This window comes from Lupinus angustifolius, chromosome LG06, assembly GCF_001865875.1.
Source record: "Lupinus angustifolius cultivar Tanjil chromosome LG06, LupAngTanjil_v1.0, whole genome shotgun sequence".
In the NCBI taxonomy this organism is placed as follows: domain Eukaryota; kingdom Viridiplantae; phylum Streptophyta; class Magnoliopsida; order Fabales; family Fabaceae; genus Lupinus; species Lupinus angustifolius.
In genome coordinates this window covers 29,503,216-29,523,221 of record NC_032014.1, presented here as the reverse complement: position 1 = coordinate 29,523,221, position 20,006 = coordinate 29,503,216, and the positions used below count along the sequence as shown (strand labels likewise).

The 20,006-nt window shown below is 34.4% G+C and overlaps 3 protein-coding genes across 5 annotated transcripts; all 3 read right to left on the bottom strand.

Moving 5' to 3' along the window:
• On the bottom strand, positions 1,278-4,405 carry LOC109350787 (ribulose bisphosphate carboxylase/oxygenase activase, chloroplastic). Its single transcript, XM_019592092.1, has 11 exons — positions 3,939-4,405; positions 3,836-3,845; positions 3,695-3,757; positions 3,348-3,461; positions 3,049-3,110; positions 2,475-2,529; positions 2,130-2,331; positions 1,926-2,032; positions 1,763-1,818; positions 1,550-1,642; positions 1,278-1,426 (listed from the first exon to the last, which is right to left on the bottom strand). Exons 1-11 carry the CDS (start codon positions 4,359-4,361, stop codon positions 1,319-1,321), a joined length of 1,293 nt encoding a protein of 430 aa, XP_019447637.1. The 5' UTR covers positions 4,362-4,405; the 3' UTR covers positions 1,278-1,318.
• LOC109350781 (calcium-transporting ATPase 9, plasma membrane-type-like) lies at positions 5,045-13,191 on the bottom strand. Its single transcript, XM_019592086.1, has 30 exons — positions 12,625-13,191; positions 12,484-12,523; positions 12,292-12,407; positions 12,074-12,205; positions 11,848-11,937; positions 11,694-11,763; positions 11,417-11,487; positions 11,246-11,329; positions 11,074-11,151; positions 10,924-10,995; positions 10,641-10,724; positions 10,315-10,397; positions 10,113-10,221; positions 9,973-10,028; positions 9,839-9,881; positions 9,645-9,728; positions 9,047-9,184; positions 8,575-8,640; positions 8,372-8,467; positions 8,017-8,127; positions 7,604-7,771; positions 7,348-7,407; positions 6,881-7,045; positions 6,675-6,791; positions 6,183-6,520; positions 6,047-6,092; positions 5,832-5,963; positions 5,621-5,728; positions 5,440-5,531; positions 5,045-5,349 (listed from the first exon to the last, which is right to left on the bottom strand). The coding sequence occupies exons 1-30, from the start codon at positions 12,940-12,942 to the stop codon at positions 5,229-5,231; spliced, it is 3,288 nt and encodes a 1,095-aa protein (XP_019447631.1). The 5' UTR covers positions 12,943-13,191; the 3' UTR covers positions 5,045-5,228.
• Positions 14,661-19,304, bottom strand: LOC109350779. 3 transcript variants are annotated; one of them, XM_019592081.1, is made up of 12 exons: positions 18,898-19,301; positions 18,379-18,805; positions 17,983-18,305; positions 17,651-17,780; positions 17,213-17,341; positions 17,049-17,093; positions 16,476-16,555; positions 16,106-16,202; positions 15,736-15,825; positions 15,307-15,360; positions 15,119-15,184; positions 14,661-15,032 (listed from the first exon to the last, which is right to left on the bottom strand). In XM_019592081.1, exons 1-12 carry the CDS (start codon positions 19,242-19,244, stop codon positions 14,871-14,873), a joined length of 1,950 nt encoding a protein of 649 aa, XP_019447626.1. In that variant the 5' UTR covers positions 19,245-19,301; the 3' UTR covers positions 14,661-14,870. The 3 variants fall into 3 exon arrangements, with proteins under 3 accessions (XP_019447626.1, XP_019447627.1, XP_019447629.1); XM_019592082.1 differs by having other exon boundaries at positions 18,379-18,808; positions 18,901-19,301; XM_019592084.1 differs by lacking the exon at positions 15,736-15,825 and having other exon boundaries at positions 18,898-19,304.

Sequence of the window (20,006 nt, the reverse complement as noted above, 5' to 3'; positions counted from 1 at the left end):
ATCAAAGGCATACTGTAGTAGTAGAGAGAAACCTCATATGAGTTTGTTTTCAAAGTTACTCGTTTTATGCATGAAAGGCAAGTAAGTGTCTAGTTTAAAGAGTGATTTGGTGATTGTGATGAAGCTGCTTTGCTTCACTGGGGTTAGAGGACCATACAAAGATCCTCCAGAATGGAAGTTGTTTGCGCTTGTTGTTGTTGACTGTAATAACTTGGTTTTCAGTTCTTTGTAGCATTTCCCACATCACTTGTACATCCTCATATCCACAAGTCTCTACATCACTCTCTAGTTTGAGTAACCCTGCATCAAACAACACCTTCATCGATAAAGGAATAAAAAGAAAAGGAGAAAAGAGAAAGGTAGAAGAAAAGAGATGGATGAAATGATATACCATGTTTGCGATGGTGAGACTTGAGGAGGAGGAACCAGAGACGCTTCATCTTCTGCAATAATAATATTTCCATTTTCCTTTTTATCTATATATATATATATATAATATTAACACTCTTCTACCATCTCCTATATATCCTTTCTTCTTCTTCTATCTCACTCTCTTAATCAACAAACACTCACACACATCATCCTTTAACTTAATAATATTATTATTAATACTCATACTGTTTGGTCACTACTGCTTCCACAACACACCTCTCTCTCTCACTTCTTCTCATCACCGACACTTACTCTTTAATAAATAAAGGATGTTCTACACGTTTTATATTCAAATTAAAGTATAAATAAATACCACTATGAAACATCCTATATAACAAATAACATTTACTGATACACATAGAGATTGTATTATTCATCAACAAATGTCACAAGCAAAACCAAACACGTGGTTGAAAGAAACTCTGATATCATTATTCATATCTTCTTTCATTCCCCCCCTTAGATTAAACTCAAACACCACGTCTGTCTTTGGTTCTTTATTTATCAAAATTGACCACTTCTCCTACAATCGCTCTTCAAAGTCCAAACATGGACCCCATCTTTGAAATTAAAATTAAAAAGGGATGGTTTCAAAGAGATTTGAAAACTTGAAATTAGATTGTTTTATTTGTGTGTGTTGAGTGTGGTGATAACGCTATTTAGTTGACCTGAAGGATATTAGATTAGGGTATGCATAAGAATTGCATTGGAGGGTCTAAACTAATAATAGAATAGTAAGAGCATCAGCATCAGTATATGAATAATTACATCACTCTCTTCTTTATCTCATTTTAATAATAGGGATGACAAAATGAGCACTTCACTGTGTAAAGATGGCATTCCATATATCATTACACTATTTTCACCAACAACACCCTTGTGTTAATTACTCTTCTATATTCTTCATGTATTCCTTTGAAAGTTTAGTTTCCATAACCAACTTTTGTTCTTTCAGCAGAGAATAACCTGACTCCAGTAAAGCCTCCACTGTTTGCTATCCAACCCAATGAATGCACACAAAAAAAAACACTTAATTTTACTTTCATTCATTTCACATCAAACCAAAACAATATCATCAAGAGGGAAAAAGTTAAAATGGGGTGATTGATTAATTTACCTCTGGAGGAATAAATACAGGAAGGCTCTCATCTTTTCTTCTCCTGATAAGTTTGTTTCCAAGATTTTCAACACCTCCAATTTCATCAACCCACTACAGATTTTCAACCACAAGTTTGTGACTGTTATGAATACATATTGGTTTAAACACATGGAAATGTAAAACCAAATAGAGATGAGTGCGATCTTAATATAAAGTAATGTATCTGCGTACCTTTAAAATAGATTTGTCATATGTACGTGACCTCAGAGCTCCATAAAAGTCCAATGCTGTGAATAACCAAATCAAATCAGTATGTGGCCATGCATGAAATTAAACCGTACCAATCCAACTTCAAATTTAAACAACACAACAAATGAGGCATATAAATAACTACCTTGATTAGGAAAAGTATCCACAATCTTTACAACCTCATCCCTAGCTATGCCATCTTTCTCGTACATTCTGTTAACGATGTTCAGAATATCTTCACGGTTAGGTTGCCTGTTCCAAATTTACAGTAATCGAAAGATGGATGAAATAATATATTTCCAAGCAGTCAACCTAGAATGCGACTCATAAGATGGATGAAATAATTTACCAGTAAAACTTATCCATTCTTCCATCGCGTATTAGTGGAGCATAAATAGTTGAAAAATCATTCCCTGTCACAATGATTGGAACTCTGTTTGTAATATCTGCTTCTCGCCAATCTTGCCCAACACTGACCCTTGTAGGATTATCTGATAGATTCATGAGAGTCCCAACAACGATTTGATTGTTGACTGTCATTTGAGTATTCCCTGTCAAACCAAGAAAATTATGTTTAGTAAGGTCATGATGCTCTATTATAATGCAACACACACAGTGAAAAGGGAAAAATTGGATATGGAATAAAACTAAAGAAAATTTATGTCTCTCCAGTTTAAATCAGATATTTGCTTACCAAATCTACCAAGGCCAGCATCAAGGTCATTGACCATCAAACAGCTCATTTTTCCCTGTACCAATAGCATTTTTCAACTAATGAGTATTGCAGCTAGAGGTAAATTTAGTATTGACAATTTGGAACTTTCTTTGCCAAACTAGAAGGTGAACATTGGATACATCAGCAGTCAGTATGTCATAACTCTGTTTTACACAGCATAGTGCAGTTAAAGATGCAGGATTCCAGGCTGAACTTTCCTTTCTTCATAAAATATAGTTCAAAGATAGTGCTAGGGTTAAGGGTGGATGCAAAAAGAATCACAAGCAGAAAGTTATGAAATATGCAAGAAAATCTTTAGGCAACCAGAGTCAGAAGTGCCTCTATTTCTTTTGTAAACTTCTTTCCAGTCTCATCATAGATGTGATAGCCTAACGCAACAATTCTCTAATACTTGCAAAATCATAGTGTTCAACTTCTTTCAACATAAGCATAGAACATGATCATTTTCAAAGCAAATGTTGTACAATTGATTGCATAAAGTAACATTTTAACATAGAAAGTATGGAGTACTGAAAACTTAAAAACTCCTAACTTGATTCTGGACCACTTGAGATGCAGTTCTATAGCGTTCACGAATCAATTTTCCTGGCTCTCCTGTTGATGGAAATTAGTAGCGGATGGTGCAATTTGATCAGTTACACATATTGAAGTGTATCTGTGTATGTAAAGGGTATATATATGCATGTAAACACACGAGAATCAAAACTAAACACACTGTGTAAAAGGTAAGACATGTTTATAATAGAAGACACTGGCTCTCCTTCTTATGTTATAACTCTATTTTGCTTTGAAAGAAACATGTTTATAATAGAAGACATGAAAACAACTTACCAGCTCTATCTGATTCTAGTTCCCCAGCAGACATAATTACAGGTTCAACTCCCATGGCTTGAAATATAAGTTCTGTTTGAAATGATTTCCCCTGCCCTTTTCCTCCCCAAATACCTGGAAGGAAAGGAAAACAAAGGTGATTCCTAAACAGAATGCATGAAAATGTTCCCATGGCCATTTATATAGATTATATATGAAATCTGATATGAGAATAAAAACAAACAGGGTAGAGGTTTCAGTGTGAACATCAATATTATCTAAAATTAATCACAGGTGAATGTTGTATTACTTCCTTTTGGGTTTTGTATAATCTAAGAAGAAAAATTGATATGTAGTTTAGTTTATACCTAGAATCAAGGGAACTTTAACATTGAGGAGATGGGCAATGTAGTTCTTCACAATATGACATACTGCATTCACAAAAGAGTTGAACATGATAGCCATATTCATATATTGAGAATGACTTATGAGAGTTTATTGACACTTACCCACTTTGTCCTGTAAAATAAACAGAGAGAGAATAGTTTAGTAATGATAGGAAGAAAATGGAAGAAAATGGAAGAAAATGGAGAAGAAGGTTGAGAGAGAGACCAAGAAGAGAGGGGCGATGTAATAATCGCCTTGGAGATATTGAAAGGATCTGGTAACTTTCTGGCGATAATCAAAGACAATGTCCGAATCCTGACCAAGAAAGTTACCAACAAAAAGTTGATCAATGAAACCATGACGTTGACCAACAGAGATGTTCATATTATCAGCTTCTTGACCAAGTCTGTATAGATAGTCTTTCCCTTCTGCATCTTCTGCTTCCCATGATGACTGTGAAGATAACTTCTTCTTCTTCACTTCTTCCTTCTTCTTCTCTTTTTCATTATTACTATTAATACTATCACTACTATTACTATTATTACTACTAATGCAGCAGCATCTAACAGAGAATAATTGAGAAGAAGAAGAAATTTTGGGAATTGGAATGCGTAAATATGTGAAGTTGGGAGCAGCAGAGCAAGCCATTGGGAAGAGATAGACAAGATCACTTCTTTATCTATTGCTTCTCTTTCCGCCACAAAATCTTACATCTCACCTATTCCCTCCCTTATTATTAGTATTCTTTTTATAAACATTATTTATTTATACCTTTACCATATCATTTGTTATATATATTATTTTTATTATTAAGACAAAATTTACTTTCTTTTAATTTCATCCTATTCTACCAATTAACACATTTTAATTAAGTTTCTGCATGTTGTTATCCATGTAATATTACAAGACCAAAATAGACAATGATAGGATTATTAGATGCAGTTACTTTCCATATGTAGGCATGATACAATTATCTAATCCTGATTTGATTATACCCCTTCACCACCTACCACCATAACCAACCCTTTATTAAAGAATCAATCTCTTGTTGTTTTTTCTTTCTATCAGCCACAGCCACAGCCTTGGTTTCTTCACTTCCTCATCCTAACAAAAAATGACTATTGAGACCAAAAAAGAGGATAATTTAATCAATTGCGTTAGGATCTCTCTTGTACCATTAATTGAATTATTGAAACTTAGATGGCTTGCTATTGTGTTCATCACGTTTCATTAATTACTGCTATTTGCTACAAATCTACATGTGTGTGTGTGTTTCCCCAGCTAGGAAGTCAGTTTGATATTTACTAGTTGTATATCTGTAGAGGAGTGAGTAATTGTAACACAGAAATGTTTAAGATTACTTTTGTGATAAATATCTGATAATGATAACATTGCTAGTTATAAATGTTGAATATACAAATTCTAGATACAAAGAAAGAAAGAAAGAAAGAAAGGAATGGTCAGCAGCAGCAGCAGCAACAGCAATGTATATATATATTATTCCTACTACTACTACTATGGAGCAGCAGCACCACCACCACGAGATCTCTTGAATCGCATGAGTTGCTTCTTCAAGGAGCGGGACAATGGTGTTTTTGGAACTGGAATCAATTTTCCAATCATAGCAAGAGGCCAACTGTTACAAGCCAAAATCATCACACCTCAATTTATAATCACTCATATCAAAATCAAAGCACTAATGCAATTCAAACTTTACTCAACTAACCTCACAATCCCAATACAAAGAGAAGCAAGCCACAGCTTCCAATCAAGCCTCACTGTCGTTGTGAACTTTCCCAGGAATTCAATGATGATTATCTAACAATTCCACTTACATTCAGAAATGCATACAAAATTAAATGTTCACAATTATGAACACAAATAACACAAGAATGTCATTTATTCACCTGAAGCACAAATGTGACTCCAACAATTCCCACAAAGAGACGATTCTTAGTCACTCCCCTGAACACATTCATTTCCTCTGGTTTTCGAGCATTGAACTCGTTGAATATCTGTAAGTTGAAACATTGTAAAATTGTTTAATAAGAATTTTCTTGAAAGTAGTAATGATATAAGGACTAGACATATTAGTTTAATGTTAAATATGCAGCTTACTTGGCACAGGACGAATGTATTGAATATTAGAGTATTTTTCACTTGTATGGTTTGGGCTTTAGAATGATGATTACTTAGGATACTTTCACCACCAAAATTAAGAACCAGAAGAATAGCCACTTGATAGAGAGCCTGCAAGCAATATATGGTATAAATTAAATGATAAGAGTCTTCCCTATTCCATTATGATCGTAACAAGTCTCCATATATTTTACCTGTACTAGCAAGTTCCTCCACATTATATTTGTAATAAGAGGTTCTCTGAAAGGGAAACATAAGAATATAGGATCATAGTGAAATTTGATTCTCCAACATATCTATAGTGAGAAAGGCAAGACAATGAATCCAAACCTTCGGCCAACTGGTGATCTGTGCATAAGGTTGTCTGTTGGTGGTTCCGTAGCGAGCGCAAGTGCCCCAAGTGTATCCATGATGAGGTTTACCCACAACAGTTGTACTGCGTTTAAAGGAACATCACCAGAAGATATCGCTGCTACCACATTGATTACAAGAGCAGCAACATTAACAGTGAGCTGGAATTGTATAAATTTCTGAATATTTGCATATACGGAACGTCCCCACCTAACAACCTTTACTACTGACGCAAAGTTATCATCCAGGATTATAATATCTGAGCTTTCTTTTGCAACTTCAGTTCCTGAGATGCCCATAGAAAGACCAATATCTGCCTAAAATACAAAATAGTAAAAACACCAAATCAACTATGAAATTTTTATAAAGGTTCCAGAAATGTATGCATCAACTATATATAAAATAAAATAAAAAAGTTGATAGTAACTTTGAGCCTCAATATTGTACATCCAAGATAAGAAATATACAGACCTCATGAAGAGCAGGAGCATCATTGGTACCGTCTCCTGTGACAGCAACAACTTCACCCCCTTTACGAAGTGCTTGAACCAGTAAAAGCTTGTCATTTGGAGAAGACCTCCCCATCACCTATATATATTATTAGTGGTTGATTAACATTTCCAAATACTTTTATTTAGTGATTATAATTACAAGATTTTGCAATGAGAGAATCATACTGTTATTTTCTTAGCAACTTGCTCCCTTTCTGTTTCAGATAATTCACGGAATGTCTTTCCTTCAATTATAGTTGGCTCAACAGCTTCTTCAGTTGAATTCAGTATTCCGCATTCCAAAGCTATTGCCTTTGCAGTTTGAAGATTGTCCCCCGTAACCATGCGTACCTATGAGTTCACAAACATACATTAAGTTGACTTCCCTTGATTTTCAAACTTCCAACACCCACTAAACGGTTTCACATGAAACTACTATCTAAATATGAAGATGCCAATTTTTGTTAAGTCAATATGAAAACTAAGAGGGCTCGGCATAACGATAAAGTTATTTGCGTCATAATCTGAAGGTCATAGGTTCAAATCCTGGAAAATTTATTTTCGCTTGAGAGCCTCGTACACCTGACTGTCTTTTTTTTTTTTTTTTAATATGAAAACTAAAATCATCAAACATAAAATTAATGATACATTACCTTAACGCCAGCATCGGTGCATATTCTTACAGCTTCTTTGACTCCTGGTCGACAAGGATCCTGAACATTCCGATTAATGATACTTAGATAAAGGAATGTACAGGATTAATTTGAAGGCATAATAAGAAACAAGCTAACCAAGCAAGCTCTAGAGCATAGCTCGTAGTTTTAGATTATAAATACAACATAATAATAATAACAACAAAATGGATTTATGCCTCTAATTGCTCACAAAATGGCAAATTATGGTGCATACCTTTATTCCAACAATAGCAAGCAAAATAAGGTCGTTTTCTGGTAAGGACCACTTCTCTAAGTCCTCCTCTTTAGACGGAACTTCGTCCAATTCACATGGTCTGTATGCAATGGCAACACACCGCAGGCTCTGAGCAGCCATATCATCAATAGCATCCTTGAAAAATACCTGCAGAAGAGTTTAAAAATACTATATACTTAGGAAAATTCTAAATCAATTAGTAATTTCTCTTAGTTGCGAAAAGAAAATATTCATTATTATATTCTGTTAGCTACCAACAAACAGAAACTATTCATTCTTCATTGTATTCTAATTTCTGTTAGCTATCAACAAAAAGAAAATGTTTTTCTTGTAAATGTTCAATGGTTTAAATTCCATCAGAACTTTTAGCACTTGAAACTTATGTTCCTTGCCTTATCTTCTTCAATAGATTGCAAGTGACCTTTTGAATCAAAATATCGATCACATGCTCCTAGGACTATCTCTGCAGCTCCTTTCCAATGTATATGTACTCCAGAGTCCGTCTGCCAGGAAAAAGTTACAATTATTATTTACTATTAGCATATGAAAGGTGATGGAAACAACACCCACGTTACATGAATCCATCACAGAAATGTAAACAAATTCCATTTTTTGTCAATTAACCAGATTCACAAGTGAAAGTACAAAATATGAAACCATAGGAGATGGACTTTTATGTCAGATAATCTTTATGAGATACAATATAAAAGCATGTATCAGTAAATAGATCTATTCAATGATTATTACCTTTACAGCAACACCGCCTCGCTTTTTCTCAGAATTGAAGGGGAAGACATGGAGAATGGTTGAAGTTTTTCTGATAACATCAAATTTCATCCCCAACTGCCACAAGGACTCAAATAAGTTCAGCTTCAAGATCAATGTATTGATAAAGGGAGGCGGGGTAGAGAACAAAATAAAAAATACTTGAAAACAAACAGCAAAGGTACCTTCATCGCCCATGAAAGAATTGCCTTCTCTGTAGGAGATCCTGTCACCTCTGTCTCTCCACCATCCTACCAAAGCAAAGGCAGTGGCAGAATGTCATCTCTATGTTTCATACATAGTAATGCTTATGATTCAGAAAGAAACAAGACACAATCACAATGAAAATGCCATCATTGATCTTAATATTAGCTCTGATTCCAAGAGTAACTTAAGATCAGTTTTATGTGCATCACGCAAACATACAAGCATCTACTTCAAAATTCTCAATAATTGCAATTGTGTGTGTAAGTATTTTTCTATTTGAATTATCACGAGATGCTATTTTCTCAAACAATAGCTCCAATCATATTAAACCATAAGAAACTGTTAGTATTAGACCACTCGGACATCCTTGAGTTAATTTAGTAGGAGATAATGTCACAAAATTAAAGGAAATCCTAGATAAAGTTGTTGAAATTAAGTAGAAAGTCAAACCTGTGGCACAAAAATATTTCCAGTTGTATTTTGTGCAATGCCCTCATTTGTCAGAGATAAAACTTCTGGATGCATTGTTGATGAATCATCTGGTGGATTTAGTTTCTTCCTCCCAACATATGCCTCAACTACAGTCATCTATAATTCAACAATAAGTTACTTACAAATCAAAGATTTAAATAAAATGAGGGGAGCAAATTTTAATACAAATAGGTGGCGGTATGCAGAATGAACTAATAGCTTGCAGATGTTATACATTGCGAACAACTTGTAGCTTAATTGGCATTAGCCAAATTAATCCTTTACCCGAACCTGCCTACCTGTGCTTGATGTTATACATAATCAGTCCTTAGCCCGGATAAAAGGTGAAGATTGTGTTAGGCAGTAAACATCAATGTAATACTTTGTTGAATCTCTATGATATGGATTAATGATGTTGTTGTACTATACAACTTTTACTCTCTCCTACCCAGGTGTTTGCATTTCTAACTTGAGATGCATCAATTATTTAATTCCTGAAGCTCTTATCTACATGCATAATGTAAATTGTGGCCATAACTCCTTTCATACTATACAAACCTACAACTACAGAACTCACCTGATTTAAGGTCAAAGTTCCAGTTTTATCACTGCAAATTGTTGTAGCGGAGCCCATAGTTTCGCAAGCCGACAGCCTTCGCACCTGCGTAACTGTGGTTATCAGAAAATATGTTCTAAAACTAAATATGACAAGAATTATAAAACATAGAAGTTAGTATATTGTGTTCATTGTTAGAGAACATAGATACTTGCCAAGGCTTTGTCTGCCATCATTTTGCGCATCGAGTATGCCAAGCTATCACCAAAGTGGGCCAAGGACAATAAAAGATCATTAGATGGCATTGTCATTGCTATATCAATGAAGTAAACCAGCAACAAGTACTTACGTTAAGGTAACAGCTAAAGGTAAGCCTTCCGGCACTGCAACAACCACAATTGTGACCTGCAAGGCCCAATATTGTTAAAAACTATCACAATTTACAAAAGATAAAATAAGAACAAAACATAATTGAGAATTGGCACTTACTGCAATGGTAAAAATTTTGATGACCCCGTCTACTGCATCACTAATACTAGTCTTTCCAGCAACAAATTGCACATTTCCATCTAAATCTTTTGTATGGCTGGAAAAGTATCTATAATTCCAAAGTTGCAACATAACTAGTCATAGTTGGCATGGAAAATGTATTAATAAGTTATAACCCATATGAACCAACAATTTATTTTACCTTCCCAAGAGGACAGCAAGCACAAGAACAGCTACAGTAAGTCCAACTATGCCAATAAAAGTTGCTACTCCATTCAATCGTACCTGGCGCAAGTCACCAAAAATAAGTTGTAAGTATTAACACGTCACCGACGTGAATATCTTTTGGGTCCATTTGTTAGTTGGATTTTGAAGGGAAATGGAAGGCTTCATAGCCATGAAATACACTTGTAGGATGGCCGTGAAACATTTCATTTATCTTCCTTCTCCTCTAAAACTCAATTTGCAAATAAACCCTTAAGGTACAATAAAGTAGCAGTCTTTTCTTTCTTTGTTTTCGATGGGAACCTGTAACGGAGTCTCTTCTCCAGTATCCTCTGAGATACTTGCCATCAACAATCCCCACTCAGTATTGATGCCAACACCGGTTACCTACATATGGCAGTATAACAATGTGTCATGGTGGTAGCATTCTGAAATGTGTTGTTAGAATCATCAGAATAAGTGGACTAGTGGAGTGTTCTACACTCTTCTGCATAGCCATCAAGGGCCGTGAAAAACACAATGGCAATCAAATTGCAATAGAAATACACAAGAAGACTAGTATAAAAGATATAATATAATACTATACCAGCATAGAACCAACTCCATCTGCTACTTTGCAACCTGACATCAAAAAGGGTGATTTGTGATCCTTGTGAACCTGTAGCACACTCATTGGTTAAAAATCACAAAAATTGAAAACTAACAATCACGTTACTAGATGGTATAAACAACATACAATCTTGCTTTCACCGGTCATACTGGATTCATCAATGGCAAGTGAGTGACCAGTGATTAAAACTCCATCAGCAGGAACCTGAATACACCCGTAAAGTAATTATTAATTAATGTAGAAAGAAATCTGTTCAATTTCTAGAGGAATTACAAACAGAAATGTTATGTAAACTCACCTGATCTCCTATTTTAAGGGGCACCACTTCACCAACAACAATATCAAATATTGATATTTTTATAGTTCTACCACCTCTAATGGCCTGTAAAATGTTCAAGAGTAGTAAATGATCAATTTAACTTCTCACGATGAGTTAAGTTCTAACTTGTAATAATATAATGTTACACACCTCTAGTTGTATATTTTGTTTTTCTGCATTCAAGTTCTGAAACTGCAGGGATTGTCGATAATCACTCACAGCTGGCAGACAAAAAGGCATAAGGAAGTAACAACTTAAGGTTAATCTAAATAAGTTATGGTTATGGCCATTGATTTATCCAAGTATCCTAAATAGTTTCATTTCATTAACTGTATGGACATTGCTCATGCTATAGACACCTTTAAATATTGACACTGTAAAATCCAATTTTATTCATCAATAAGAAAGAAATGGTTCAATTCAGTACCTGTAACTACAATGACAAGCAAAACTGCGAAAGCAATGCTTCCCCCGTCATACCATCCTTCTTCTAAACCCTAGCGAGTACAAAACAAAGGAAAAGGATTAGCCTTCATAAACAAGAACAAATTACTGTTGTGATTGATGGTGTAAAATCACACCTCTGTTTTTATTCCAAGTACCAATGACACCGCAGCTGCTATAATCAATATTATAAGGGTCAGATCTTGCCATGATTCCCATAGAAACCTCTGTAAGACCAGCACACAAAAATTAATACCAGCATAGAAACTAATGCATCAATTTTAATTAGAAGAAAGAAAGAAGAAAACATCATAAGAAATATGCCTTTATATTACACATGTATAAGCATGATAAAGAATATACCCAGAAACTTCTGCCCTTTTTGCGAGGATATGTATTAGTGCCAAATTCATTTTTCCTTTCGATTAGATCAGCGTCATCTCCACTAATGCCTTTGTCTGGAGTTGACTTTACTAAATTTGATAAGCCTTTAACCTGAAAATTAGATCATTGTAACATACATTAGGAAAGGAAGTAAAGGAAAAGGGTTGAGGAAAAGATGAGAAGGAAAAAGGACTCGCCCCTCCGTATTGTTGTAAGGCAGAAACACTCTGATCCTTAGACATGGAAACAAGTTGTTCAAGGCCAACTCCATAGTTACCAACTGGAGTTGGTGCCGTGACTGATGAACTTGTCACTGCAATGCAATGATTCAAAATATTAATTTTTGATAGAAAACAAAGAATAGGAAATGTTATATATAAGGTGCATACCTAGTTCACGTTCACCAGCCAATCTGAAAAGCAAAGCTGCCTAATAGAATAAGGAATGATAACAGATAAGAAATGAGAAAAGAAGGATTGAATGAGAGATGAGAAGTGTGAAATGTGAAATGAGAAATGAATGGAACTGACTCTGATGACTTGGGCATGGGCTCTAATCATGGATTTCTTTTCCTCTTTCTCCTCTTCCTTCTTCAAGTCAAGAGTATATCGAAAACGCCTTGAAGCATTTAACACGAATGAAGCTTGCCTCCAACGCTTGAGAGACTCGGGAGGTACATTTTTTGTTTGAGTAATATCAAAAGGATCATCCGGGTCGACGAGCAAGTCGTCATCATCATCGATAGCATTGTCATTGTCTTTAGTGGTGCTATCAGCGATGGTAACGGTGAGGAGACCATTGGAAGAGGAGGTGGAACCCCGGGAGGTGGATGTCATCATCTCACTCATGCTCCTATTACTTGATGATAATAATTCCAAATACACAGAGAGAGATGTTATGTATGTATTGTTTGTATTGTATTGTTTTGGTAGGAGGCAGGGAAGTGAATGCAGATAGATAAATTAGAAAGACAACAATGCATGAATCAAAATCTACCCACCACCATCTCCATCCCCCCAAATATAGATTTATTATTCCAATTACAACAATGCAGATAGATAGAACAGAGTAATAGAGACAAGAAACAGAATTGAGATGAATGAATGAATGAATGAATGAGGTGTACTATAATTGGACAATGCTAATGCTAATGGCCAAAGGCCAAAGCCAATGGTGCACAATAACCAATCATCTCTCCTTCTAAATATAGTTAGCTACATATCCCATTCCCACAACATATAAACAACAATCTTCATTCTTCCTTTATATTCTTTTTCCTTCACTCTGCTATCTATCACCTTCATTTATTTCTTACAAACAACCATGCTCCACTAAAATCAATCACCTTTTCAAATTAACCAATTTTACAAACAAAATCAATTTTAATTGATTTTTTTTACTAATCTTCCCATTTTCTCATATTTATTGTGGTATAATCTATAAAGTCTGAAACATGTAATATGAATATAAAACTTTTAAGCAAAATCTCAAGATTTGAGTTTTGTGGATATTCTTGCTTTCTCCCATAAAAAATGTCCAAAAGAAAAGAAGTAAATCATATAGTGCAAATTATTTATTTCATGCTCCGCTAAAGGAAGTAAAACTATTTATAAGAGAATGATTTTGTAAATAAATTAATTATGAAAAATCGTAAAATATTCAAATAATAATAATATAAAATAATTGTGTTAATGACAATTAATGTGTTAACCAAATGATGGAACCAACTTAGTTTTCATTCCACTCCACCAATCCAAGCATAACCTTAAGAGTTGATGTTCTTCTAGAGGCATTGTTTTCTGTATTCCTATGTTAAATAGGTGGTCGTTGAAGTTATGTTTGGACTTTGGCATTCTCCAACTATAGGAGGTTGGTTTTGTAACCATTTTGTTTTGTATTACATCTGTACTATATATAAAGCCAAAACTTGAAATAACTTCCTTTGTGGTGTAATTTTCATTTCCTATATTGCCCTTAACATTATTTAATTTTTACAAAAAAACTATATAATCTTAAGCAACTACCACCAATACATTAATTAACCACATATCTCACCTTAAATTAAACATTATCGTAAACACACAAAAATATAATATAAAGTACACTGACCACAACAAATACATTTTAATTCAAAAAAATGAAATATATAAAAATTGAATATGTAGTATCACACAATATTCGCCAACAGACACGAAGTGTCTGTACACACTAGTAGTACATAAATGAAAAATGTTTCTATTTTTTTCCAAAGTAATACTATGCTAAATAGGCTTGCTAGGTTAAATGTTTGATTAGCTTAACCTATGGGTCAATGCTATGAGTTTTGGTTATGAATATGATGGATATTTTTAATTTTAATTTTTTTTATAAATTAATGTTCAAGAAAGTAATCGAAAAGGGACTATATCACGTCCCCCACTACTTTCATCATAAAAAGTGACCATAGCAAGGCTTAATAGGTTATCCACTGTGATTTCATTTCACTCTATCAAGTGTTTTGAGGCATATTTGTACGTTACTATTTTTATGGTAAAATATAACTCGTGCTTTCAAACATACTACTAGAAATCTAGAATATCAGAATTGAATAATAAATCTTGTGTTTATACCACATCAGGTAATATAGCTTGTGGAGGCATGTATGCTTCAGTATCAACTATCAATGAAGATGACAAACTCAGGTCCATTGAATAAACACCAAAACGTTCATCTATAGCTCAACCTAGCCATGAAGGGATTATACTTATATATTTATATATATATATATACAATGCGTTTATTGTGTTAAACTAAGCAAACTATTCCATCTTTCTTTAAGGGCTTCATAAGCCTCAGGACACGGTATAGCCATCACTCCATGCCTTCCATCAACCCAAGTTTCTGTTGCTAGACTAAGCCTTAATAATGTGTTGAGTGCTTTGTCAATTGGCATTTCAACCTGTCATTTTCAATTTGTCAGAAGGCGAATGCAATAATATTTCAAACACCTCCCTCCCCCCACATAAATAAATAATCTTGTATCACCTTTACTTTGAATATTTCATACATGAACCTCTCACATTTCTCTCCCAAACTTTGCCGAGAAGTGACCTGCAGTCATCAATGTCTCAAGTATGATTTATGTTCCAATAAGAATGCTTTATCATATATGTATTTGCAAACAAGTTTCTCACCAAAACAAATGAAATGCATTAGAGGAGCAATTAACAAACCTGACCCTTCTCTGCTTTGAGTAGGACGGCATAAGCTAGAATAGCTTCCTTGTACTGCATAATGTCAAGTTTTGGGAGATTACATGCTAATGAAGGTCAGAATACATAATGAAAATGAGGTTAGAAATAAGTCACAGTATACTTCCACAACATTTTACATGGCAAACATTATGAACAATTGTTTATATTTGCTTCAATTCAAGGCCAATTGATGCAAGAAAAGTTTATAAGATTATATTATGCTTTAAAGTCATCAAACAAAATCATTTATAAACAGAACAATTTTATAAAGATAACCAACAAAATATTAAGCACCACTTAATTAAATGATCGATTCTGCAGCATTTGTTGTCCCCCAAAAAAAGTCGGTAAAGTTAGCCCCGTTCAAAAAATAAATTCATATAAAGCATAAGAGAGAAAGTTTCTCACTTGCTGCTGTTCAGAAGCATCCAGGATGAAATGCACTGAGCCAAAGCCACTTGCCAATGTTTTTTCATAAAGTGTCTTGTTGACTAATAGCTGCAATGTAACATTCTTCACAATTCAGATATTTTCCTTTCCACAGAATGTGAAAAACTTCACTTCCGTTATCTTCTAGCATAATAATCTCCAACAATACAAGAAAATGTTATGTTAATCAAAGGTTTTAAATAGAGGCTGCTGTCACATTTGCAGAAACTCCCAAAACCTTGACGTTTTGGACAATTACGGTCAAATACGGTTTTGGCGACGTCCAAAACCTTAACAAATCGGTGCTTGTAACGGTTACGAACCTAAATTTAAAGCGATGTTAATTTACCTGATACCGATCCCATGTCTGCTTGTAGCCTAGAACCACACGACTTCCATATATTATTAGAGCACTTGCTGCAACTACATCAAGTAGTATTGCTGATCTGACATAAAAATGAAGGTAAAGTATTGTTAACAAGCGGTCCAACAGTTTATCAGTAGAACTTCTAAGAAGGAGAGTTAGTGGTTGAAGGTAGAAAGGATGCGTTTTCTTCAAGTCTATCAAGAAAATGTTCATTTTTCTCTTTAATAAGTGCTCATGTGTGGCATAGTCTGGTTTGGTATATATCCACAGAATATTATCAATAAAGTTTCTTTTACTAAGATGCTATAAAATCTTTAAGGATTATTATCATATGAAACTGAGATGTACATACGGGGAAGATGAGACATTTTCAAATTTGTAGTTTATGAAATACGCCAGCAGCCCCAGAATTGTGGCAACATCCAGGCGCACCTGCAAGTTCACAGTTAACGGTCACAAGGCTAAACAAACAAGGGTAAAGATATACATACCTTCACAATCTACTTAAATTAGGCCATTATTATATTATTGTTGAGTATGTTACAGGAAAACCTGAGAGGTTTATCTATCTGGTGTACTAGTCTCAACTAAAGAGACATCAATGCAGTATTTGGACTAAATTCCATATCATATTCCTCTGTATAAAATAAAGACTGAATTACCTAGAGATTTACTGGCTAGTCAAACTGAGCCAGCAGGCTCTGATAAATTAGATAATGTATGTTTGGAGAAAACTTATGGATAAAAGGGTGAAATTAGTTGATAAAACATACGTATGTTTGGAGGAGAAAAGGGTGAAATTATAAATCGAATTTATCATAAATACAAATTGGCATATAGAAACACCACTACATATAAAGTATGCAACTTTAAACGAGTTTAACATATTGATAGAAAGCAGCAAGAGTTTTAGCAGATTTCATACCGTGTCTATGATGCGGAATGATAACTTTTTGTGAGGAAAAATTACCTGCAAATGATTTGAATACCATAAGAAGAATTATACATACAACAATGCAGAGTTACAGCGTGAACAACACTAAGAAGTGTCTTCTCATCTGACACTCCATGTAGTGGCAAAAATATTACCAGTAAATCTGGAATAGGAATTCTCTCGTATATCTTCAACTGCAACGATGGAACCTCAGCTTTATCTTTAGCATTCGGTTCACCAACATCGTTGGTATAAAGTAGAATTAGTTCTTCAAATGCTGGCTCCTATTTTGGGAACATAAAAGATTTGGATCAATTTTTCCAGCATAATTATATCAGTATAACCAAGAGACAAAACATTGTAGGTCTCCACTCTCCAGTATATTGCCCCTCCCCCATGAAAGAAAAGAGATGTATAATCAATCTTGAACCCTATGACCAATATGCTGCAAAAAGGAAAGAAATCCTATTTACACATGAGGGTTATGTCCTCAAATAATGCATAAAGGCAGAGTCTGAATAGCTCTCCTAAGACGTTTATGTAGTTCTATAAGAGATATTATTAACAAAGGAAATAAAGATAAAGGGGAATACCTGCAGAACTGACTGTGAGGAAAGTATGGAAATGGCAGTTTTGAACATTTTCCAAGGATTATTTTGGCAATATTTCCCTGTTGCAGGTCTCCATATATCACTTAGTGATATCCTTGATAAAAAAGTAGGCCTGGATGGAGAATTCTATTGATTGATCATGTCAAAAGATGATGGTTCAAGTAAATCTACCTATCTGTTTATAATTTATAAAACGTAAAGTGCGAATTTTGGAGTTGACATTTCATCTCTATTTTTCTGACATGTAGGCTTAGATCATTTCAGCACACATATCCTTAGACTTTTATAATTAAGAGATGTTTTGTGGAGCAAACCTTAAGTAAGGTTCAGGAGTGTTACTATCATTGTGAACCTCAAAAGGTGTTTCCGGTGTCGGGGGAATAAGTCCAATCCAAGAAAGCAATCTCCTAAAGAGCCTTTCACGGGGACCAACTGGTGACAAAATACCTTCATATCTAGCGACTGCTCTCTGAGCTGCAAGCCAAATAGGGATTTCTCCGTTTGCACCTGTTTGGTCATCTGAAGCATGCTCATTATAGAGTAATGATTTCTGAAATACGGACAGTTCCTTTAGCCAAAGCCTAAGTCTTTGTGTCCAACTTTGTACATAGTGTTTCTGAGTGGCATTTTGAAAAAGCTGCATAAGAGAACAGAATATGTTATACTTGAAATGAAAGGGTAAATGATGGGAGTGGGACAAAAATAATGACCTCGGTTGTCCAGGTGCCAAGTTTCCCTAATGGTTTTGATATGATAAAGAAGATGGTTCTTAGAAGCACAGATTGTAAGTAATCAAGTTTTTCAACAATTAATAAGCCTTTTTGCTTCTCAGTTGCATAACCCCGCCTAAATATGATTGCATTAGATTCATATGCTCTTTTCCAATCAACATATATTGGCAATGTAAGAAGGTAATCTGAATTCAATGCAGAGGTTAGCATGAGATCCCTAATTGATAGCTCTTCGAACTGTGCTTGAGAAAGAAGTTGCATGAAAGCACGTTGGAAACGAGAAGTGAGATTGAGTGTGGGAGGGTGCATGTGATCATCTGAATTATGTTGATATTGGATTTCATAATCAGAACGCATGTCCTCTAACATGGTTTTGTGTTCAGCATGAAGTATAGAATCTAAGCATCTGTAGTTAGTTGTGAATGTAAAATGTATTTATTATTAATATCATATAAATAAGAAAGATAATTGAATTAGTAGTAGATTAGGAGTAGTTACTCAGAGATAAGAGGAAAGTGATATGAATCATGTAGAGGGATGTTAGAGATGATAGCATCTACAAGTTGGGACTTGGAAATGGGTATGTGTTTGTGTCTCGGAACTTGTATTTTTGATATCCCAACTTCTTTATCTTCTTCTTCTTCTTCTTCTTCTTCTTGTTGTTGATTGTAATTAAGAGATGCAGTGTGGTGGAGAGTTGAGGAGGAAGTAGTGGAGAGGGAACGGGGAAGAAGCAGAGGCAACGGTGGTTGTGGTGGTGGTGGTGGTGATGGTGGTTGTGACATGTTAAAAGGAGTACGATAGCAGCAGCATGGCCATGTATGCCAACTCACACCTCCTATCATCTCCAATCCAACAACTCTAAACTTCTATCCTATTTCTTATAATATAGCCATTCGTTATTCTTTTTTCATCTTATCCTCTCTCCTTCATTCTTAATTATTATCATATAATTATATAATATCAATGTTCTGTGGACCCGACTACACTCTAACCGATCTCATCACACCTCTAATTTTATGCTATTATTAGTTTGCACTCTTACCTGAACAAAAAGAGACATTTTAACCATTTAAATTTAATATGAGATTTCTTTTGAATCCATATGGGTTGAGGTATCACAAAATTTATAATGGACACCTACTTTAAGTATTGGGCTATTTTTATAATGTATTACTTTTAAATAATGCATTTATATATTTAGATCAAAGAAGAAATGCATATCAACATGATGCTGGTCTAATAATATAAGGTTTCATTAGATTCTAAAAAAGTCTAAAAGGTTAGAGATTCAATTCTTATAAGCTTACGCTTATTGTAAGGGACAGTCACACACCCCAATAAAAATTAGTTTCTAACCTATAAGTTGAAGGAATACTTTTTGATAATAAAAAAAGGAAAAAAATGTATACAAATTCTATAATATTATTACCATGAATGGTAAACTAACATCCACGAAAACATAGAGATATAAACACATATCAATTCCCTGGCCAAGAAGCAATTATGAGTAGAGAAAAAATTAGTGATCATGTATCATCCTTTATTTATTTTTAATTATGATTTACTTCTCAAAAAAATAATACAAATACATGGTAAGTAATATA